General features: G+C 38.5%; 1 protein-coding gene across 1 annotated transcript in view; it reads left to right on the plus strand.

The window, feature by feature from the left end:
* Positions 1-24,991, plus strand: part of LOC127417068 (segment polarity protein dishevelled homolog DVL-2-like) — a 69,856-nt gene that overhangs the window by 22,709 nt on the left and 22,156 nt on the right. Inside the window, exons 2-6 of the mRNA XM_051656788.1 lie at positions 1,737-1,806; positions 7,463-7,617; positions 16,053-16,162; positions 16,836-16,965; positions 20,231-20,321. Coding sequence (XP_051512748.1) covers positions 1,737-1,806; positions 7,463-7,617; positions 16,053-16,162; positions 16,836-16,965; positions 20,231-20,321 — 556 coding nt within the window. The remainder of the gene's footprint in view (positions 1-1,736; positions 1,807-7,462; positions 7,618-16,052; positions 16,163-16,835; positions 16,966-20,230; positions 20,322-24,991) is intronic.

Raw genomic sequence — 24,991 nt, forward strand, 5'->3', positions numbered from 1 at the left:
TTTTATTACTGAGATAATATTTTTATACTTTTACTATGTTAAAGCACATTTGTTGTGCTCAATCTTTTTATGTTAGAAAGAAGAGTAGTTTGCTGCGACTCTTTACACTTTCGCTATTGCTGAATATGATACCGGAAGTGCATTATCGCCCGGAGATTGAACCGGAAATATGTAGGCTAGGTGCTGTGCTTAGTCCATTTACTTTGTAGCACGAGGCACATACAGACTACATATTTCATTAAATAGCAGCCTTTTGCTGTTTAATAATCACATTGGTTCATGTAGCGACCGGCTTTTCCACAAGTGAGAAGCTACCGTCAAAAACGTTTGTCAATAAAATAAAAGTTCAGAATAAAAGCTTCTGCCAAAATATAGCCTAAGCTCAATTTAAATGGAAAAAAGTACGACAGAAATATATCACTACTGTACAGTTATGTATAATATTCACTGTTATATGACTACTACTCCTACTAATATTACTACTACTACTACTACTACTACTACTAATAATAAATCAAAAGTAAATTGCATAATATTTAATCAAAATCTTACATCTGTGATGCTCTGTTACGCAGCACTTTATCTGAAAAAAAGAATTGTATCGGGACATCCCTAGTTATCGGAGTGAGCAGTTGCTGCAAAGCTCTTTTGGCGCACTTTGTTTGCCAAGATTCTCTGATTGGTGGATCTTTCTCTGTAGGATCATGGGTAGTGTAGTTATTCACGAGGAATTCTGCTATTAAACCCAATTTTTTTTTTTACTGAAGTTGAAATAACATGGACTGATGGCTTCAACAGGAGCGTATACCATCGATTAACAACCATGGAGCTCACTGTAGGTCTGTCTTAAAAGATTTATCAGTTATTGCTAATAATCTACTCCCTTATGAAGAAAACGAATGGGATTTTTACTTCCAGAACCAGACTGTTGCATTCTATATGCCTCAGACAGTCTGTGAACAGTCCATGCGTGCGTTTTCTTTGGCTCGGACTAGTTCCTCAAGTTTCCTAAAGCGGTGAACACAAGTTCAGGTTGTATTGTCTTGTTAACAGTAAAATTCTTCCGAAACCAGACGGTGACTTTTATATGATGCATTCTCAGGCAGTTATTGTTTTGTGTGTGTGTGTGTGTGTGTGTGTGTGTGTGTGTGTGTGTTTGTTTTGAGCATAAAGCACCTCACTATTGAGTTCATGAATGATTCCTTATCTAAAGTCTCATGCAGGCAGAGACAGGTCTCAGAGCTCTACTACTGTGAGAGAAAGAGGGATGGAGAAATAGTTTATTGTTCTCTCCATCTTCTCTCTTACCCAAACTAAATAAAAAACAGAGGAACACAAGTCAGGAAAGTCTTCATGTGAAAAATATACATTTTCTGAGGGTTTCTTTTGATTCTTTCCTTTCTTTTGATTTATCCTTTGATTCATTGTGTAATTTTTATACACAACTGAATTAAAAGTGCAAAATAACTCATTAATTTCAGAGATATTAATATAATGTCACTTAGTGAATTATGAATGCATGCAACATAGTGAGATCATGTGACAACAATATCATACATGTTTGTTATACAGTATAGTTTTATACAGAGGTTACTGTCCAGTATGCAATACATTAGGATTCCATTCCGAACATGGTCTTTGTCTTATCTGGGTCTTTGTCAGTGCATTCTGTCTTCCAGCTGGACATATATGGCAGTTATCCACATGTTAACTCTGTGTTTGGTGTGTTTTTGCAGAGTGGTGAAGGAAGAGATATCAGATGACTCGGCAAAGCTCCCCTGCTTTAATGGAAGAGTGGTGTCATGGGTAGGAGACATGCTTACTACTTTATCTCCTGTTAATGTACTTGTATATCATGTATTAGCGGAAGATCAACACTATAAACACACATTTTCCTTATGTCTTTTTAACTAAACCATGTCTTCACACATTCTACACCAGTTTCCAAAATGAACGCTCGCCAAGCACCTAATGAGAGTTAAAATAGCCTTCTGTGACTAAAAGTAATTTTTTCAGTGTTAAAATACTTCTATCCCAGCTTAATATGCAGTGACAACTTTAAGTAAGCCATGCATAGGTTAATATTCTCTAAAACTGTAAACACTGTGTCTCTGTGGCACTATAAAATTCCTGTGTTTGTTTTGAGCGACTTGCTTAGATCCACCCCAAACTATGATACTCAACCAATGGCGTGAGTTGTGGTGGGACTATCTGAACTCCGTTCAGTGGCGCTAGTGTTGTAGAAATTACATACTTCAGCTTTAATCGCTATGCTAAGAAGAGTAGTCTGACCCTCTGCCAAGTTTTTCTTTTATTGCCAGTAGAAAAAACTTAGTGTTGACACATTCCTGGCGTTAAGCCACCTGAACGCACAATTGAATAATAAAATCTCAATGATTTTGTGACGTGCTGTTTCACCAAAATGGGCGACAAGTGACACAATGACCTGCGCTGTTTATCACTAATATACAAGAGGAAGAACAGTAAAATATTTGTTAAAATGTAATAATTATCAAAGAACAAACAACAAAATACACATTTTCATGATTTAATAAAAAAGACCCAGTTTCGTGACCTGTAAGTAGCAATGCACCAATGTATAAAGGCAGTTACCTGCACAGTCGGACATCAATTGATGGTTTGAAAACAGCTGATGATCAGAGCCGATTATTCCCTGTCAATCAAAAGGAAAAGGGCAGAAAAAACACATCGGACAAATAGCATTGTGCTGTGTATGAAAGAAAATGTCTCTTGTGTGGAATTTCTTTTAATTAGGTGACAATCACTGCAGAGTTGAATTTCACGAGAAAAAAAACATACTAAGTTTAACACAACTAATTTGAAAACACACCTTAAAGGGATAGTTCACCCAAAAATGAAAATTCTCTCATCATTTACTCACCCTCATGCCATCCCTGATGTGTATGACTTTCTTTCTTCTGCGGAACACAAATTTAGATTTTTAGAAGAATATTTCAGCTCTGTAGGTCATACAATGCAAGTGAATGGGTGCCAAAATGTTTACGCTCCAAAAAGCACATAAAGACAGCATAAAAGTAATCCATAAGACTCCAGTGGTTAAATCCATATCTTCAGAAGAGATATGATAGGTGTGGGTGAGAAACAGATCAATATTTAAAGAGGCCCTATTATTCTTTTTGGTATTTTACCTTTCCTTTAGTGTGTAACATAGCTTTTTGTGCATGTAAAAGGTCTGCAATGTTACAAAGTACAAAGTATATGCAAAAGGGTGTTATTCTCTCCCACAGACAACACTGCTCAAGAGCTACAAGAAACGGGCTGTTTGTAGTTCAGCCATTTCTTCCGTAAAGCATCTACATCACTATGTAACACATTTGCATAATGCCCGCCTAAGGGCTACTTTGGCCCGCCCTCAAACAAAGGTAGTAATAGCCGAGGCCAGAATGAGTTGGGTAAGTGTTGTCGCCATGTCGAGAGGACGCTGTTTTCTTCACTGCGAAAGCAAAACCTCTTTGTTTGGACTTCCAAATGCAGACGAATTGAAGAATCAGTGGTTCAAATTTATTTTAATTATTTAGCAGTACAATCACAACCAATGCCAGATTTTCAAGACGGTTACTCCTGAAAGATAGTGCAGTTCCCACTTTGTTGGGACAATCTGGCACTTCAGGATCACAATCTGTAAGTATGCTTGATTATTTGTGGATTTATCTGCTACCGAGAGTTCAAATGCGGAGTTTTGTGTTGTAACTACGGTGTAAACCAGTGCACAGCTGTAGGCCTCTGCTAACCTGCTAGCTAATGTTATTGTGTTGAAATAGTTTTGTTAATCAGCTGCGGGCCCACTTTTACCTACAATTGTGTAGAATTATGCCGATTGTTTGTCGTTCTTACTGTCATGAATAGTGATCAAGTGTGGAGATGGATTTATTTTTACAAACGGTAATTTTACATCTGCAGTCCACTGTAGTGCTCGGCTAACTTGCTATGTAATGTTATTGTTTTGGTAAGAGTTTACTATTCAGCTGTGGGCCGGCTTTTACCTAAAACTGTGTAACAAAATGGTCAATCTCAAGAGTCTTATATAATTATATAATTACAAGCTGTAATGTTTCGGCCGCTATCCACGGTTAACTTGCTCTCTTACTCTCTATTACACCCGGTAATGTCCAACCGGGAGTATGCCTCTATTCTCCGGCGAAAAAAGTTTGGCTACACCCTTTCCAGCAAAAGATGACTAACTTAGATGCACTACGTGTCTTTTACTTGAAGCTTTGTTAATTTCACAATAATCAACAGTGTACTTATAAGAAAGCTACAAAGTTAAAACTTACCACTGTGAAACTTCCTGCTCAAGTCGTGCTTGCGAAGGTGGTTCAGGTCGAACAGCTTGTTCTTCCAAACTTTCATTATTTCATTCATTATCGGACTCGGGCTAGAGCTTATACGGCAAAAACCGACGGCACTGTTACCATAGTTACAGTAGTGTTTACAGCTGCTCACAAAGACTTGGGAGCTGAAACTCTGTTATGGTAAGGGCTGTTACATTTCCGACACACACTCTACGCGGTTGACTAATCACAACAGACTAGGCCAGCTGACCAATCAGAGCAGATTGGGCTTTCAGAGAGGAGGCTTTAAAGAGACAGGAGGAAAATCAGAGCATTTGAGCCAGAGGAATAAGAGAGGGGAAAGAAATGTACAGTATGAGAAACATAATGTGTTTTTTGAACATTAAAGCATGGAAACCTATTCTAGTAGACCCCCAAAATAAAATTATGAACCTGTAAATTAGCATAATATGGGCTCTTTAAGTCAATTTTTGCAAGAAGTTCTCCTCCCTGCCCAGTAGGGGGGCGTATGCATGAAGAATGTGAATCACCAAAAACACAAGAAGAAGAATGTGAAAGTTAGGGTGCATTCCATTTCAAAGGGCTCATCCCCAAGCCCTTATCCCTTCAGAAGGTTTACCCTCCAGAGTGAGAGCTTCAAAGGGTTGAAGGGTGTAGGGCTCAAAAATATCAGTAATTCGGAACGCACTTAAGCGTCATCTATCTAAGCCAAAGGAGCTGCTGCCAACGCACAAAGGCTGACACTAATGATCATCACCTGCACCTAATCAGAAATACTTACACATGATTTTGCATCACTAACTGCTTTCAGAATGGAAACGGAAAATAAATTATTTAAATTTTTATGACTTTATGAAAAATTTAATCTTCATGTTTAAATTTTTTTTTAAATTTATTTTAATAAAAAAGAAACCAATATACAAATGTACAGTGCATTTATTAAATAAAATACCATTTTGTATTGTTATTTAACTAAAACTCATTTTGATTAACTGATCCAGTGAATTTCCATTAAAATAACACAAGCATTAACCAGTTTCAAACAAAAAGCCAGGGGTTTAAAATAATTTTTAAAAGTTCATTATAATAATTAAAAGCTTTTATAGACTATGGAGATGAAGGGATGTCACATGTTTTTGTTTATAGAAACAGATTGCAGTTGCAGCTGGTTTAATTTACACTAAATTACACTTGGCAAACCTCCATATTTATGACGTATGCTCCGATTCCTGTCCGCTTGGCAACGAAGTGTCCATCTGTTGAACCCTACAGAAACACCCGTTTCGAAGGGCCCTTTGAAACAGCTATTTATGAGCCCTTCCGTTTAGAACGACCCTTCAACATGGCGGCCACATTCATTCCCACTTCAAAGTGGAGGTAGACCTGAGCAGGGAGAAGTGTTTCTCACCCACACCTATCATATAGCTTCAGAAGACATTGATTTAACCACTGGAGTCATATGGAATACTTTAATTCTGACGTATGTGATTTTTGGATCTTCAAAATGTTGGCACCTTCACCATTCACTTGCATTGTATGACCAAAAGAGCTGAGAAATTTTTCTAAAAATCTTCATTTGTGTTCTGCTGAAGAAAGAAAGTCATACACATCTGGGATGACATGAGGGCGAGTAAATGATGAGAGAATTTTCATTTTTGGGTGAACTATACTTTAAAGCTTGAAAAAAGCATGGAATTAGTTTGTTAGAGCCAAAGCAGAGGCTGCTACAGCTAAAATGAGACAAGCTTCATTATTCAGAAGTCAGTTAATTTGAGTTAATGTGCTTTTCATTTCGGTGTGTTTTGTTTATAACTAAATCCAGTGAATCTGAAACAATAGCCACGTTTGCACTGTCGGGCCAAATGAGGACAGTTAGGTGAATATCTGGTGAATATATAGGCTATAAAAACTTAATTTGAATAATATTTGCATATAGAGCATTGTAACAGAGCCAAGTCCATGGTGTAATTTGGGCTCGTTTATAGTTAAAAGTCCCTTGTTATGCACCAAATCGTAATTTTTTGGGGTTATTATTGGGATTTTGTTTTTGCAATAAACTGCTTTTGGGATTTTATAAATTTTGGACTCTTGTAGCCTCAATGTTTTTGCCCTTCATAATAAGGAAAGATTACGATTTCTTTTTTAATCGTTCTATAAATCAATTTGAAAAAAAAAAATAAAAATTATCGGCCGATAAATCGGTTATCAGCCTTTCCCTACCAACTTATCAGTATCCGCAAAATTCACTATCGGTCGACCTCTAATTGAAAGCATGTAGAGACATTGAGAACTTAAATTTGTTTTGAATTAATTATCAGTGATTTGAAACAAAGTAGCATAAAAAAGCAGAACCACTAAACTAACAGCATCAGCAGAATGTTGTTCTAAACAATCGGTTATCATTATTGGCACACAAATTTTAAATCAGTGCATACATACCTGAAAGAAATATTTTCGCAACCCTTACAAAGACATAGTGTTCCGCCAAACTTAGCAATGCTAGACATTGATGCAAATTTGTTCCAAGTACTTTCATATGCAAATGAGCTTTTATGTGAACAGTTTGTGGTTTGTCTATTGTTGTCACAGGTGCCATAACTTTTTGCCAGTAGTGGAAGTTATTTGCCACTGGTTCACCAAAGAGTTGTTTGCTAGTACTGGCAAACTATCAATTTTTGCCAAAGGCTTGCTGCAGGTTCTGTTTGTGAAGAGCTGCAAATAGTTTTGTTTGCTGCAAATTTTCCACAAATTAACTGTATGTTTATAACCCAGTTTTTGCAAGGGACTTACCCTGCCATTGATTGGCAAAAATTTTATTATAGACCCTGTTGTACATACAAATGCACTCAACACAATAACACAAGAAAATCTGTCTCCTGTCTAATATAGTAGCCACCACAGAGTAAAGTAACCTGAACATTATCTGTTCAAAACATCTTATTTTTAACCTGTTTATGAAATGACACTTGATATATTCCAAAGCGTAATGCTGTCACACAGGTGTCACACCTTCATTGTGCTTTTTGGGATGTTGACGTGGTTTGAATGGGTCCAGGGGTGGAGGTCCACATCTAATATTTCCTCTCTTGTGTCTCCCATTCCAACACGTTCTTCCCTATCTTTTCTAGCTGGTGTCTTCAGAAAGCGCTGCAGTAGAAGTTGCAGCACCTCCAGCCCCTGTTCCAGAAGTCCGGCCAGAACCCTCGCCCCCTCCGCCTCCTCTCCCCCCTCCACCTGCAGAGCGACCGGGTGGCATTGGTGACTCGAGACCCCCTTCCTTTCAGTGAGAGACACACAAAAACACCTAACCTGTCAGATACATAACAAAACGAATCTGTACTAAATTCAGCTAGTCCTCTGGTTTGAATAAATCTTTCACTTTCCAAATTTCATCAACATATCCTAATAAGGTGTGACATGATAAAGCAGCAAGTCATAAATCGAATCTCTTCTGTATTATCAAGTTTTTGTCTTCTCCAGCTGTGACAAGTGATGTGTGTCAAGACATTTGGTGCATCCTTCTTCTGGGTTGTTCCATGTCAAATCAACCAAATTTCCAACGATAAGCATAAATGATGATGAAAGGCAAAATATTAAATGCCATGGATCAGTATTAAATAAGTAATCCATTATTTTCCATTTCTGCAAGAAAAATATTTTTTGACTACTTTAAAAAACTACTTTTTAAAATCGTTATAGGATGTTTGTCTGATTTGCACGAAATTTGGTTTGTATTTTCTAGAGATGAAAATTATCAATATTTTATTTAGGACAATTAATGTTGTTTATTATGTAATTAAAGGAACATTTCTATTTTTAAGAGTTATTTGTATTTCACACCTTTTTGTTTTGTTGAACAAGAAAAACTAGCTTCATACTATGTGACCCACATTTGGTTTTTGGCCATTGAAAATGGGTATGGAGCCACACAGAGTCCCATATTTCTGGGATTTATCCATATAGGGCCTTAAAAATGTAGAAAGGACAGAGCCAGAATCTAAAAGGGTATCTTTAATACTTCTGGAGTTGTAGGCACTCCAACTTTTGTTATTAACAATTTTTATTGATTCCATTCACAAAATAAATGTAACCGAAAATATGGAGTCAAATTATATACATTAAGCCCCTCCCTTTGAACATACCCCCCCCCCCCCCCCCCCCCCCCCCACACACACACACACACACACAAACACTTACTCCAGTGGTCATAAATAATTAGAACATAAAAGTATACTTTCAAAAAAAAAACAATAAGAATACACATAAACATCTAAAACTACAAATCCATCTCCACTAGCCCTCCCCGAGAACCCTCCAAAAAGGCCAAATATCTACCCCCATTTCCTGTTGAACAAATCCCATTTTCCCAGCCTTCTATATATTACCTCCTCAAATGCCGCCACCCCGCCCGTCTCTTTGCACCACTCTCTTTGCACCACTCCTGAAATGAGGGTGCTCCAGCTGACTTCCATCCCCTGAGAATGATCCGTCTGTCGATCATAACTCCGGCTAGGACACAACTTTTTATATGTCTATCCCCTATATTAATGATCGCCCCATCGCCTAAGATACGGAGTCAGGGGCAAAATGAAAATTGAGTGTCCAATACATCACACATAAAGCTCTGAACCCTCAACCAAAATTCTTGGATATTAACACACCACCAAAAAACATGGGTTGTGTCCCCACCTTCTGATTGGCATCGCCAGCAGGTGGGTGTGTCTTTAGGACCAAGCCTAAACAGTCTAGAGGGGGTCCAGTAGAATCAATGTAAAATCTTAAATTGCATCAGGCGCACCCTCGCATCTCTAGATGTAGACTTGACCTTTTTTTAAGAATCCTAGCCCACACTCCCTCCTCCAATACCAAGTTTAAATCTTTCTCCCATAACCTCTTGAGAGAAGTTGAAGCTCCATCCCCCAGACGCTGAATTAACAGGGAGTAATACACCGATGCCTCATGACCTTTTCCAAAAGCAGTAATGGTAACTGCCAGAATATCTGCCACTTTAGGGGGGTGTAAGCTACTCCCAAAAATAGTACAGAGCAGGTGGTGCAGCTGTAAATACCTAAAGAACTGAGATCTGGGAATCCTAAAATGTTGAACCAATTGGAAGGCTTTGCAATGGCGAAATAGGGGCAAGAAATTCCTGTTCAATACAAAACCAGGGAGGGGCTCTCTCAGGTGGAAGCGACCAATGAGCCAAATGTCCGAGACTGAATGCATAATAACAAAACTAAATCTTGGGTAGGCCTAGCCCACCTTGGTCAATCGGCCTATGTAACTTATTGAAATGTAATCTTGGACATTTACCATTCCAAATTAAGGACTTCGCTATGCTATCAAATTGCTTAAAATAAGAGAGGGGGACATCTACAGGGAGAGATTGTAGCAGGTAGTTGAATTTTGGAATACAATTCAATTTAATAATATTAACCTTCCCAATCATAGATAAATGTAATGAAGCCCACTTGCCCACATCGCTCGAAAACCATTTTTATTAAGGGGTCAAAATGAACTCTTATCTAAATCACACAAATTTGCTGGGAATAAAATGCCCTGTTTGGGCCAGTAGAAGGCACCCGGCTGAAAAGCCGTTACTGGGCACTACGCTGTCAGAGCCAAAGCTTCGGATTTAGACCAGTTGACTCTGTATCCTGAGAACTTAGAAAAGGAATTAGAGTCACTTGGCGCAACGCGAGGATTGGATGTGTGAACGGCGAGCTCTGCACATTTTGCTAGTTTTAATACTTTTTATGTCAGAAACCGGTGTGATTCGGTACACTCTGAATCTTGACTGTTCTAGGAAGACAATATGTCAAAAAATTCAAAATCCTTGGGCTCTGGAGACATTAAAAGACACTTACGTGCTCAAGCTGATACCCCTGACAAGGCCGCAGACCAGGGACTCAGTTTGGACGATGCGGTGAAGGAGATTCAGCGTCAACTATTGAACATGTCGGCAATGCTGGCGAAGGTCGCTGCTGACTTTGATGATCTTGCTGTAATATGTCGATCGATCACTGCCATGGAGATGAAATTCACTGAGATGGTTACAAGAGTGTCGGATGTTGAGAAACGGATCGATCATCTGCAGTCATCGGAGAGGGAGTTAGCTGCTAATCCGCTAGCAACCAAGACAGACTTGGAGCATGTTTGGGGAAAGTTGGAAGACCTTGAGAATCATAACCGGTGAAACAACGTCCGAAGTGTTGGAATTCCTGAGGACGAAGAAGGCCGAGATATGGTGAAATTCCTAGATGGGTTCTTCCCGAGTCTGCTTGACATAACAGGCCATAAGCTGGAAATCGAGCGAGCTCACAGAGTTCCGGCTCAGAGATCCGCTGAGGGAGACAGGCCCCGATCAATTCTGGCCAAATTTCTGAGATCATCCGATAAAGATCTTGTGTTACACGAGGCGAGAGAAGTAAAGGAAGGCTTTCTTGGAAGAACCACAACATTTTCTTGTTCCCAGACATTGCGAATTCAACGATACAAATGTGATTGAGTTAAGGAATGCAAGAAACTCTTACATTAATAGAATGTCGCTTTTGCACTGATGCTCCCGGCCAAATTGAGAAAACATACTAAGGATGGCCGCAAAATATTTACATGCTCACTGCAGTCGATGTCCTTCATAAAGTCAATGGAATGAGTAGGTCATCGTGTGATACTCTCTAAGCAGGTGAGTGGGACTGACTCACTGAACATTCACTTGACTGTCCAAGGAAACTGACTGCCGCCTTTGTTTCTTTTTATGCTGGTTCCGGTTAGCAGCTGGAGTTTGTTTTGTGGGATAACACTCCTTCGGGACAGTTTGTGGATGAATCTGAATGTTCTTTGTGCTTATTTCTCCTATTGGTTGGAGTTTGTTCTGTGGAATATTTCTTGCAAAACATTGGAGTGATTAGGGCATCTGTTGCACTCATGTAACTGCCGAGTGGGCCTGACTCACTGAACATTCACTTGACTGTCCGAGGAAACTGGGCACTTTTTTTTTTTTGTTTTTTGTGCTGGTTCCACTTAGCGGCTGGAGTTTGTTTTGTGGAGGAACACACTTTTGGAACAGTTAAGTGGATGAATCTACACGTTATTTGTGCTTATGCCTCCTATTGGCTGGAGTGTGTTTTAAAGATTATTTTCTGTTGTGTAATTCTGTCTCACAAAATTTTTATAGAAGCACTGGACTTGAGCAATCCGATGACAAATTTGTCGCAGGGGATCTCGTAGGCGTACACAAACTGTTTGAGTTTAGAGAGATGGACGCCGGTTGGCGCTGTCGTGCACGGATTAATGCGCATGTTTTTCTTTTTTCTGTTTTTTTTTTTTGTTCGGGGGGGAAGTTCGGGGTTTGATTGTTCCACTAATGTTGGAATGTGGTCATTATAATTTTATTTTTGACACACAATCTATTTTTTCTAATATGTCAACGTCAAATGTTAATATGAGTGGATTGTCTCTCTCCACGTGGAATGTAAATGAGTTGGGGCACCCCATAAATAGAAGGAAGGTTATTTATTTTCTTAAACGTAAGAAATATGATATAGTGTTTCTTCAAGAAACAAATCTTTCCCCGCAGGAAGCTGAAAAATTTGGGAAGATACGGGGTGGACATGTTTTCTTTAGTGCTGGCTCAAGTAAGAGCAGGGGAGTCATTACATTTAGTAAGCATCTACAGTTCAAATGTCTCAAACAGATCAAAGATAAATTTGGAAGATTGATTATTGTTTTAGTTGAAATTCAGGGGCAAAGTTTGATTTTGGCTAATATTTACGCACCTAACGCTGATGATCGGGGCGTTTTTATAGATCTTGAAGGGATGTTGCAAGCCGCTGGCACCCCTCATGATATAATATTGGAGGAGACTTTAATCTTTTGATGGACTCAGTCCTTGATCATAGTGAAGCAGAAGTGTGTAATCCCCCTAGAGCAACATTGATGTTTCACAGGATGTGTAAAAATCTTGGTCTTACAGATATTTGGAGACTTTTGAACCCATCTGATTGGGACTATACATTTGTTTCATCAGTCCATAAGATTTATTCTAGAATAGAATTTTGTGTATATATATATATATATATATATATATATATATATACATATACATATAAGTCCCCCATTTCATCTGTTGTTGATTGTTCAGTTGGAAACATTTTAGTCTCAGATCACGCCCTGGTGTGTTTAGATGTGTTGCCACATACGGAGAAAAAGAAATCATATAATTGGCGCTTTAATGTATCCCTTTTGCAAAATCCTGAAATCAGTGTCTATATGGAGACCAACTGGTCCTCAGTATCCTCTGTGGGCGTGGGTTGGGAGGCACTTAAGGCAGTTCTTAGGGTCGGATCATACAGTATGCCTCGTTCACCAAAAAATACAGTACACAAAAAGTGCCGAATGTCGTCTGATGGCCTCAGAGAATTGACCTGATTGAAATACAGATACTATTTTGTCACGGAAGGTGGAGTTTTGGCTGTTCAGGGCAAGACAGTCATATTTTGAGTCGGGGGACAAAGTAGGGAAGCTTTTGGCTAGATATATAAAGCAGAGAGAGTCTTTTTCACCATTTCCTCAGTGAAATCTGCTGGTGGTAAAATATTTACCTCAGACATTGATATTAATAATGCTTTTAAGAATTCGAATGAAGACATTAGAAACTTTGTGGAACCATTAGAACTCCCTAAACTGATGACTGAGCAAAAAAATTATTTTGATTTTGAGATAACCTTGGAGGAGCTTGGGGAGGTAATTAAGGCCAGATGGCTTTGCCCCTGAATTTTTTTAGATCTTAAGCTATAGAACTGGCTCCACATTTGTTAGAAGTTTATATGGAATCATTAAAGAATGAAAGCTTCCGCCAACCATGACTCAAGCCCAGATCAGTCTGATTCTTAAAAAGGACAAAGACCCAAGCGAGTGTAAGAGTTACCGTCCAATTTCCCTGAACCAGCTAGACCTAAAAATATTGTCAAATTCTGGCTAACCGATTAAGTTATGACATCTCTAATACAGTACTGTGCAAAAGTCTTAGGCACATAAAATGTTTCACAAAAACGTTTATCTTAAGATAGTTATGTATATGTTCAGCTTTAGTGGGTCAAGAGGAAATATACATTTTAGACTCCCAAACATTACTTTTGTAAATAGAATAGATTTAGAATAGAAGAACAAGGAGTTCTTCTTGTGAGTGGATTGTGAGGGGGGTTACTACATTCAGTGACCTATATGAGAGTGGAGTGTTGAGATCTTTTTAAAATTTGGTTCAACATTTTGGGATTCCCAGATCTCAGTTCTATAGGTATTTACAGCATGGCTACCTGCTCTCTATTGTTTTTGGGAGTAGCACACACCCCCCTAAAGCAGCAGATACTCTGGGAGTGGTGATTACTGCTTTTGGAAAAGGTTATGAGGCATCAGTGTATTACTCCCTGCTAATTCAGAGTCTGGGGGTCAGAGCTTTAACTTCTATCAAGAGATTATGGGAGAAAGATTTAAACTTGGTATTGGAGGAGAAAGTGTGGGCTAGGATTCTAAAAAACATCAAGTCTGCATCTAGAGATGCAAGGGTGCGCCTTATGCAACTCAAAATCTTACATAGATTCCATTGGTCCCCCTCTAGATTGTATAGGCTTGGTCTTAAAGACACACCCACCTGCTGGCGATGCCAATCAGAAGATGTAGACACAACCCATGTTTTTTGGGGGTGTGTCAGGATGCAAGAATTTTGGTTTTGGGCACTCAAATTTCATTTTGCCCCAGAGTGTTTCTTGGGTGATGGGGCGTAATTTGGGGGATAAACATGTACAAAATTTGGTTCTGACCAGCATTATGATTGGCAGGCAAATTATTTTAAGGGTATGGAAGTCAGATGGAGCGCCCTCATTTCCAGAGTGGTGTGTGGAGATGGGGAGAGTGGCTGCTTTCGAGGAGTGGTCAAGCAGAAGGCTGGGGAGGTCAGAATTTGTTTGATAGGAAATGGTGCAAGTGCTTGGTGTTTTTGGGGAGAGTAGTTTAGTTTTAATTATATATGATCATTATATTTCTTTTTTATATATTTCTGTGCATGACACCACGGAGACTAACAGCAATGGATGCTCATGCTACTCTCCGCGATCCACGCACAACTTACCACGCGCCCCATTGAGAGTGAGAACTACTAATCACAACCAAGAGGAGGTTACCCCATGTGACTCTACCCTCCCTAGCAACCGGGCCAATTTGTTTGCTTAGGATACCTGGCTGGAGTCACTCAGCACACCCTGGATTCGAACTCACGACTCCAGGGGTGGTAGTCAGTATCAATACTCGCTGAGTTACCGAGGCCCCCAGGAAGCTTTCCATTCTTTAATGATTCTGTATAAACTTCTAACAAAAGTGGAGCCAGTCCTGTAGCATAAGATCTAAAAAAAATTCAGCAGCAAAGCCATCTGGCCCCAGAGCCTTGCCAGTAGGCAAGGCCTTAATTACCTCGCCAAGCTCCTCCAAGCTTATCTCAGAATCAAGATAATTTTTTTGCTCAGTCGTCAGTTTAGGGAGTTCTGATGGTTCCACAAAGTTTCTAATGTCTTCATCAGTAGACGAAGACGCGGAACTATAGAGATTAAGATAGAACTCTTTAAAAGCATTATTAATATCAATGGCCGAGGTAAATATTTCACCACTAGCAGATTTCAAGGAATGGTAGAAAAAGACTCTCTCTGCATTATATATCTAGCCAGAAGTTTTCCTGCTTTGTCCCCCGACTCAAAATATGACTGTCTTGCCCTGAATAGCCAAAACTCCACCTTCTGTGGCAAAATAGTATTATATCTGTATTTCAATCGGCTCAATTCTCTAAGGCCATCAGACGACATTCAGCGCTTCAGCTCTGCCTCAGCACTTTTAATATTCCCTTCTAATTCCACGAGTTCTCGTGCTTTGTATTTTTTGGTGAAGGAGGCATACTGTTTGATCCGGCCCCTAGAACCGCCTTAAGTGCCCCCCAAGCCACGGCCACAGAGGATACTGAGGACCAGTTGGTCTCCATATGAACATTGATTTCAGCCTTTAACATTTGTTGGAATTCAGGATTTTGCAAAAGGGATACATTAAAGCACCAACTATATGATTTCCTCTTTTCCATATGTGGCAACACCTCTAAACTCACCAGGGTGTGATCTGAGACTAAGATGTTTCCAACTGAGCAATCAACAACAGATGAAATGAGGGACTTGGATGGATATATGTGTGTGTGTGTGTGTGTGTGTATATATATATATATATATATATATATATATATATATATATATATATAGTGTTATTTTCCATTTTTGGACTCGCGCCATTGACATATGTTGTTCAACAAGGGGTGACGAAGTCAACTGATTTGAATATTATACCTGGCTATCACTGTGTAAAAATAAAATAATGACGCTTCCACCTTTCTAAGGTTATTTTTTGACCTGTTCCAAAATAATAGGCAAACAATGCCCCAACAAATGTAATTTGTTGATTTGCACAGCTTTTTTTACTGAGGACAAACTTCCTGTTTGGAACACTGTGTAACTGAAAGAGTGTTCAGTTTCAGTTCTTTTGAAGATGCTGATGCGTAATCCCATAATGCACTACAATGTGGAACTGACATAGTGTACCAAGGTTAAAGTAACATGCATGCAATTTAGTTTTTAATTATTTATTAAAAACTAATTATCTCTGTTTCTTGTTCTTTCTTTCTCTTAGTCCTAATGTGGCCAGTAGTGTGGAGACTCTGGACGAGACAACAGAAACCGAATCGGTTGTGTCGTTCAGGAGAGAGAGGCCCAGACGCAGAGAGAGCTTTGAGCAGCACGGTCAGAACATTGTTTTTGCTCTACCTAGATATGTGCATATTATATATTATAATTGCATATGATATTTTAGACTCACTGAGCATTTTATTAGGAACACTATGGTCCTAATAAAGTGCTCGATGTGGTTTTCTACTGTTGTAGCACATCTGCCTCAAGGTTTGACATGTTGTGCATTCTGAGATGCTATTCTGCTCACTACAATTGTACAGAGTCATTACTGTAGGCTTTTTGTCAGCTCAAACCAGTCTTGCCATTCTCCGTTGACCTCTCTTATCAACAAGGTGTTTCCATCTGCAGAACTGCTGCTCACTGGATGTTTTTTGTTTTTGACACCATTCTGAGTAAACTATAATATAATATATAATAACACGATTCGCTATAGATAATCGCATAAGTAGGTGTACAGGTGTTACTATAAAGTGCTCAGTGAGTGTATATTACAACAATGTAGCGTACTACTGTTTTACATGGTATTTCCAAAATGATTATGGTCTATACAACATAATATTTTATTTTAAGTCAGCAGTACACTGGTATTTCATTCTTAACATAGCCATTGAGTTCTGTTGAGTTGAGATTTCACTCAGGATAATGTGCTAACAAATCTGAATCTAGTCTTAGGTGATTTGTTGTTTTTGAATAAATGTGATTTATAAATTCATTGGTTCTGCAGGAGCACGTGTGAATGGTCAGACACGGTTAGAGCACCACCTGGCAGGTTATGAAAGCTCCTCCACCATGATGAGCAGTGAACTGGACACCACCAGCTTCTGTGACTCAGAAGATGACGACACCATGAGCAGGTACACAATGCTGAATAGATGGAGTTCTAATTAAACTGATCTGGGACTGTTGGCATTATAGAGAGATTCACGGTTATCCATAGGCACAGCAGTATCTGAAATGTTTTCTCTAGGTTCAGATATAAGTCTTAGTTTAACCTCATGCGACCCCGTGAACCTGTGTGGACGTTGTATTTTGGCTTTGCAATACGCAAGGCATAATGTAAGTTCATATAAACTGACTGATCTCTGTTTAGAAGACTCAGTAAAGGGTTAAACTTTCAATGTACAGAGTCGTGACAAAACAACACGGTGCAGATCAAAGTGGGGTTTTTCTTTGGGAGAAATGGCAACAAAACTACATCTGGTAAGAGACTTAATTAAACATAATTAACCAGATTTTGTCCTCGCCGGGTGAAGAAAAAAATATTGACACACTCACCTTTGCCTTCTTTGTTGCCACGCGATCCACCGTGAATGTTCGCTCCAGGTGAAAATAGCTTGTTAGCAACCCATTGTTTCGATTAAAGATGTTGATCGTGGCATGAAATCGTAGCGAAAATTAGCTTTGTTGTGCAAAGGCCTTTAGGATGAAAATAAGGTGCATTTCGAATTGTTCTGAGACCAGTGTAAACAGACAGCACTGTGGAGGTTAAGTCATTCACTAAATAGGGAGCAAGGGAGCATCCTTTAGCTCTCTATGGAGCTAAGTGCATACATTTAGGCTGCAGATGATGTTTGGACCGCTCAACATGTTTGGCAGACATGGAATAATGATAGTCAGTACATAGATTCAGAATATATAATTTATAATTTTATTTTAACATGGTTGGCAGTGATTGGATGGTGCTGGCCATTACTTTCGAATCAGAATAAATTATGCTAATTTCTGATGTAATGTCTGTAATGTCATAACATAATTAACCAACACTCTTGGAAACATAAACAATTTGATAAAAAAAAAAAAAATAAATAAATAAATAAATGCCTTTCTATAGCTTGGTGTTATTTAAAATTTCACAACTTAGTCCCGCTGTCCACATATCTGAACATCAATTTTTAGGAAAACTATATGCTATAGAATTTGTTCTGGTTTTTTTTTTTTTTTTTTTGCATGTTTATTAGATGAACACAGCAGTCATGCTCAGGTCTCAGGAGGTTGATCAGAAAATAAGTAGTTAGAGTTTACATTCACTAAGAGTTGATTCGTCAACAGTAACTTACTTACTCAAAGGATATAAGAATGTCTGCCAATGATATGAAATTGATATACAGTTGAAGTCAGAAGTTTACATACACTTAGGTTAAAGTCATTAAAACTAATTTTTTAACCACTCCACAGATTTCATATTAGCAAACTATAGTTTTGGCAAGTCATTTAGGACACAAGTAATTTTTCCAACAATTGTTTACAGACCGATTGTTTCACTTTTAATTGACTATATCACAATTCCAATGGGTTAGAAATTTACATTCAATAAGGTAACTGCCTTTAAGCAGCTTGAAAAATTCCAGAAAATGATGTCAAGCCTTTAGACAATTAGACAATTAGCTTCTGATAAGCTAATTGACTAATTGGAGTCAATTGGAGGTGTACCTGTAGATGTATTTTAAGGCCTTCCTTCAACCTCCACAAGTCTGGTTCATCCTTGGGAGCAATTTCCAAATGCTTTAAGATACCACGTTTATCGGTACAAACAATAGTACGCAAGTATAAACAACATGGGACCACGCAGCCATCATACCGCTCAGGAAGGAGACGCATTCTGTCACCTAGAGATGAACGTAGTTTGGTGCGAAAAGTGCAAATCAATCCCAGAACAACAGCAAAGGACCTTGTGAAGATGCTGGAGGAAACAGGTAGACAAGTATCTATATCCACAGTAAAACGAATCCTATATCGACATAATCTGAAAGGCTTCTCTGCAAGGAAGAAGCCAATGCTCCAAAACCACCATAAAAAAGCTAGAATACTGTTTGCAAGTGCACTTGAGGACAAAGATCTTACTTTTTGGAGAAATGTCCTCTGGTCTAATGAAACAAAAATTGAACTGTTTGGCCATAATGACCATCGTAATGTTTGGAGGAAAAAGGGTGAGTCTTGCAGGCCGAAGAACACCATCCCAACTGTGAAGCATGGGGGTGACAGCATCATGTTGTGGAGGTGATCTGCTGAAGGAAGGACTGGTGCACTTCACAAAATAGATGGCGTCACGAGGAAGGAAAATTATGTGGATATATTGAAGCAACATCTCAAGACATCAGCCATGAAGTTAAAGCTCGGTCGCAAATGGGTCTTTGTGGAAGTGAGGGCGTGGGCGAGCGCCTGTCTGGGGAGAGAGAAAACGGTAAGGACATCCACCTGAGATGATTTGCTACTAATTACTGTTTCCATGTTCGCAGTGAGAGACGGGGGAGATAAAAGCAGCCCAGTCCTCAGTGAGAGCAGAGAGAGTTACACACCAGAGACTTGCGTGTCTGTGTTCTGAGAGTGTTTTGCTGAAAAGCTGATCTTTATTTTCATTGATGCTGAAAAGCAATCTTTTGTTTCGCATAAAGCTGGAAAGCGTTTTCTGTTTTATTTTAATAAAGAGTGACTCATGTTGTCCAAATCACAGTCTTCCAAATGGGCAATGACTCCAAGCATACCTCCAAAGTTGTGGCAAAATGGCTTAAGGACAACAAAGTCAAGGTATTGGAGTGGCCATCACAAAGCCCTGACCTCAATCCTATAGAAAATTTGTGGGCAGAACTGAAAAAGCGTGTGCAAGCAAGGAGGCCTACAAACCTGACTCAGTTACACCAGTTCTGTCTGGAGGAATGGGCCAAAATTCCAGCAACTTATTGTGAGAAGCTTGTGGAAGGCTACCCAAAATGTTTGACCCAAGTTAAACAGTTTAAAGGCAATGATACCAAATATTAACAAAGTGTATGTAAACTTCTGACCCACTGGGAATGTGATAAAAGAAATAAAAGCTGAAATAAATCATTCTCTCTACTATTATTCTGACATTTCACATTCTTAAAATAAAGTAGTGATCCTAACTGACCTAAGACAGAATTTTTCTATGATTAAATGTCAGGAATTGTGTTGAAATGTTGAAATGTATTTGGCTAAGGTGTATGTAAACTTCTGACTTCAACTGCAAGTAACTATATGAGAAGTGTTGTGCAATATATCCCTTTTTTTCTCCTTTCAGCTCTGTTTTACTATTTCTCATGTTTACTCTCTCTCTCTCTCTCTTTCTCTCTCTCTCTCTCTCTCGCTCGCTCTCTCTGTCTGCAGGTTTAGTAGTTCTACAGAACAGAGTACAGCCTCCAGATTGTTGAAAAGACACCGCAGACGCAGGAAACAGCGTCCTCCCAGACTAGAACGGGTACTGCAGTATTACCTCCACAAAGTTATGTACAGTGTTGGGGAGCATTCCCAGTGTGATGAACCTTGTGGCCTTGTGTCGACGGCCAAGTTACAGCTGTGCTCATATTTAGTACAACAGCGTATGGCTAGGCGATTAATACAATTTTATTTTCAATTAAGGTTTTGGCTTCCAACGATTATAAAAATAAGATAATCGAGAGAAAACTTTATTGTGCCGCATTCCGTTTCGCAATGAAACACCCTGGCATTATATCTTTAAAGCATCCTTTATTAAAGTTAAAATATTAATGAAGCGGGTTATGAAAATAAACTCCGAAACTGGCATTTCTCTGTGTGGTCAGCGTCGCATCTACGAGTTGCATGAAGTGACCGGGGAATCAGGGATCTTCTCCCTGCTGATGCACACTCTGGCACGGGGACGCTCGTCACTCACGCGCGTTTGCTGCAGCTAGATTATAACGTGATGGCTCATGATGTAGTGAATCATAATATATGTCACGTTCTTTGTGTGTATCTTATCATGAAGAAAATCGGCAATACGCTGCTGTATTAAGAAGAGAGAGTTCGTTTTTTGTTAAAGATGGATCAAAGTGAACATAAAGGTGAGAGAGTGTAGTCTTATCCCATTATACACTGGAACAAAATGCATTTTTGATTAGTCTTTTTTGGCTTGTTTTCCAAAATAATGTCTAAAACTCCTTTAAAACAACGTTCATTTATTTTAGGAGCTATACTGCAGAAGTAAAAATTGTTATCGGGGAATGTTGAATACAATATTTAATCAGGGCTCGACATTAATGCTTGCCCGCTTGTCTGGGACAAGTGGATTTTTTGAAGAGGCAAGTGAAAGAGAATTTTACTTACCCGACTGGACAAGCAGACTCATTAAAACATCAATAATGAAAAAATAACCGGCTATATTTGTGATAGCCTAGGCCTGTGTCACTTATTAGAAAATTCATATTTTTAATCTGCTGTTGAAAGTAATCCAGAACACGTAATTGTATACTTCGCTAGTGGTCTAATAACAGCTGCGCCCGGTTTGATTGACAGGCGGCGTATGTGTGTGTGCTGAACATGCGCGTGTATTCTGAAAATGCTCATGCTAATGCGCCCCTGTCAAATACATTTCAAAATTCCACCAAAATGCCCGTCTTGATGAGGTATTCATGTAAATACAGAGAGTATATATGTAATATATTTTGGTATTGTGATATGTATAGCCTTTATTGTACATGGTAGATCTTACTGCAATAACATGATGAAAAAGTAGATTTCATTCCATAGAAGTGTGAGCACCCCTGCTGTAAATGATGGCGATGGAGGCTTTCCTTTATTTGACAACCATACTTAACATAAAATAATAATCATATTAAAATAGCCTCCTCCCCTACCCAGTGCAGTTTACATTTCAAGTTCAAGGAAATCCACTGTTTAAAAGACACGTTTTTTTTAAAAGTTCAATAAATGCATGATGTTTATCTTCAGTCAAGTCAATGAGTAATCGTGTTAAATAATCGTGATCTCAGTATTGACCGAAATAATCGTGATTATGATTTTTGCCATAATCGAGCAGCCCTACAAACAGCATGTGTGATATTGCTTAATTAAAGGTCTTCTTAGTTCTCTGTGTGACAGGTATGTGGAAGGGATAGATTTTCAATTGTATTTGTCAGTGCATAAGTTAAATAAACAGAAAAGTGATGTTTGAGATCTATTTGAAAAAAGTATTATAGAGCAAATTTGTGCTGGCAGTATCAGCGAGGCCCGGTAATTGGATGTGATCTTTTTCACCTTTCTGATTATGTAACATGTTCATGGTAATTTGCATTAAAAATACTTGGACATACATGAATGAGAATAAAACTGAAATAGGAATGTGTTCCAGAGACAATGTACATTTATGTAGTTTAGAGACATTTAGAATGTTACACATTTCTATTTCTATTTAAATAAATGTATTCTTAAAATTTTCTGTTTGTCCAAGAATCCTCTTGCAGCAATGCAGGTCTTTGGCATTTAGAAGCTGCTAGTTTAGGACCTGTGAGGAGTCTGTTTCTCAAACTAGAGACTGTGATTTACTTGACTTTTTGTTGTTCATCTGGCGTCCACTTCTCTTTCTATCCTGGTTAGAGATTCTTTTTTCAAAACAGTAATGCATGGAATAGCCTTTATCTCTCTCTAAAAAAAAAAAATAGACTTCAGGAGAAAATAGAATTTCAGGAGAAATGTTTATTTTTGCCTATTTTTAAAACCAAAATTTGACTTGCAAGTGTAAAGCAACTTGTAAGAACTCAATACCTCGGCAAATGGGGAAAAAACCCACTGTATTGTGATTTCTGCATGGTAGTGCAACCATTTTCAATTATTCTAATAATAAGAACATTTTCTTGAGTACCAAATTAGCACTTTAGAATGCTTTTGTAAGGAATAGGTGACACAGTATATGTTTGCCATCACGGGTAAAGAAAAAAATGGAATAAATATCACTTAAAACAGTTATTTCAAACCATAATAATATTGGCAATTAATGTAGTATTTTTGATCAATTTAATGCATCCTTGGTGAAAGGAAGCATAAGTTTCTTTCAAGAACAAAAATGTCTTTGTGTTCTAAAAATGGAGGTGTATATTCTACACTTGAAGTCTTCATACACCTTAGCCAAATACATTTAAACTCAGTTTTTGACAATTCCTGACATTTAATCATAGAAAACATTTATTTTCTTAGGTCAGTTAGGATCACTACTTTATTTTAAGAATGTGAAATGTCAGAATAATAGCAGAGAGTATGATTTATTTCAGCTTGTATTTATTTCATCACATTCCCAGTGGGTCAGAAGTTTACATACACTTTGTTAGTATTTGGTAGCATTACCTTTAAGTTGTTTAACTTGGGTCAAACATATAGGGGTAGCCTTCCACAAGCTTCTCACAATAAGTTGCTGGAATTTTGGCCCATTCCTCCAGACAGAACTGGTGTAACTGAGTCAGGTTTGTAGGCCTCCTTGTTCACACATGTTTTTTCAGTTCTGCCCACAAATTTTTTATCAGATTGAGGTCAAGGCTTTGTGATGGCCACTCAATACCTTGACTTTGTTGTCATTAAGCCACTGTCCATTTGGAAGAGCTTTAACTTTATGGCTGATGTCTTGAGATGTTGCTTCAATATATCCACATAATTTTCCTTCTTCATGATGCCATCTATTTTGTGAAGTGCACCAGTCCCTCCTGCAGCAAATCTGAGCAGAGAGAATTACCCACCAGAGACTTGCGTGTCTGTGTTCTGAGACTGTTTTGCTGAAAAGCTGATATTGATTTCCATTGATGCTGAAAAGCAATCTTTTGTTTGGCATAAAGCTGGAAAGCATTTTCTGTTTTATTTTAATAATGACTCACATGGACTGTGGAAACTGGCTCCCACCTCCTCCTTTATCTGCTCCAGACACGAACCGTTGTCACAGTCTTCCAAATTCCATTTGGAATTCCATTCCATTTGGAAGACGCATTTGCGACCGAGCTTTAACTTCATGACTGATATCTTGAGATGTTGTTTCAATATATCCACATAATTTTCCTTCCTCATGATGCCATCTATTTTGTGAAGTGCACCAGTCCCTGCTGTAGTAAATCACACCCACAACATGATGCTGTCACCCCCATGCTTCACGGTTGGGATGGTGTTCTTCGGCTTGCAAGCCTCAACCTTTTTCCTCCAAACATAACGATGGTCATTATGGCCAAAAAGTTCCATTTTTGTTTCATCAGACCAGAGACCATTTCTTCAAAAAGTAAGATCTTTGTCCCCATGTGCACATGCAAACTGTAGTCTGGCTTTTTTATGGCAGTTTTGGAGCATTGACTTCTTCCTTGCTGACCAGCCTTTCAGATTATGTTGATGTAGGACTCGTTTTACTGTGGATATAGATACTTTTCTACCTGTTTCCTCCAGCATCTTCACAAGGTCCTTTGCTGTTGTTCTGGGATTGATTTGCACTTTTCGCATCAAACTATGTTAATCTCTTAAGAGACATAATTCGTCTCCTTCCTGAGCGGTATGATGGCTGCGTGGTCCCATGGTGTTTATACTTGCATACTGTTGCTTGTACAGATAAACGTGGTACCTTCAGGCATTTGGAAATTGTTTCCAAGGATGAACCAGACTTGTGGAGGTCCACAATTTTTTTTCTGAGGTCTTGGCTGATTTCTTTTGATTTTCCATGATGTCAAGCAAAGAGGCACTGAGTTTGAAGGTAGGCCTTAAAATACATCCACAGGTACACCTCCTATCAGAAGCTAATTGTCTAAAGGCTGGGCATCATTTTGTGGAATTTTCCAAGCTGCTTAAAGGCACAGTTACCTTATTGAATTTAAACTTCTGACCCACTGGAATTGTGATATTGTCAATTAAAAATGAAACAATCTGTCTGTAAACAATTGTTGGAAAAATGACTCGTATCATGCCAAAGTAGATGTCCTAAACGACTTGCCAAAACTATAGTTTGCTAATATTAGATCTGTGGAGTGGTTAAAAAATGAGTTTTAATGACTTCAACTTAATCGTAAGTAAACTTCTGACTTCAATTGTATATATAATATAATTACTTGTAGTTTTTCAGCAAACTACTTATTTACTCTTACTTAAGTCATAATATTTCTTAGTACTTTT

This window comes from Myxocyprinus asiaticus, chromosome 3 (genome assembly GCF_019703515.2).
Source record: "Myxocyprinus asiaticus isolate MX2 ecotype Aquarium Trade chromosome 3, UBuf_Myxa_2, whole genome shotgun sequence".
NCBI classification, from domain to species: domain Eukaryota; kingdom Metazoa; phylum Chordata; class Actinopteri; order Cypriniformes; family Catostomidae; genus Myxocyprinus; species Myxocyprinus asiaticus.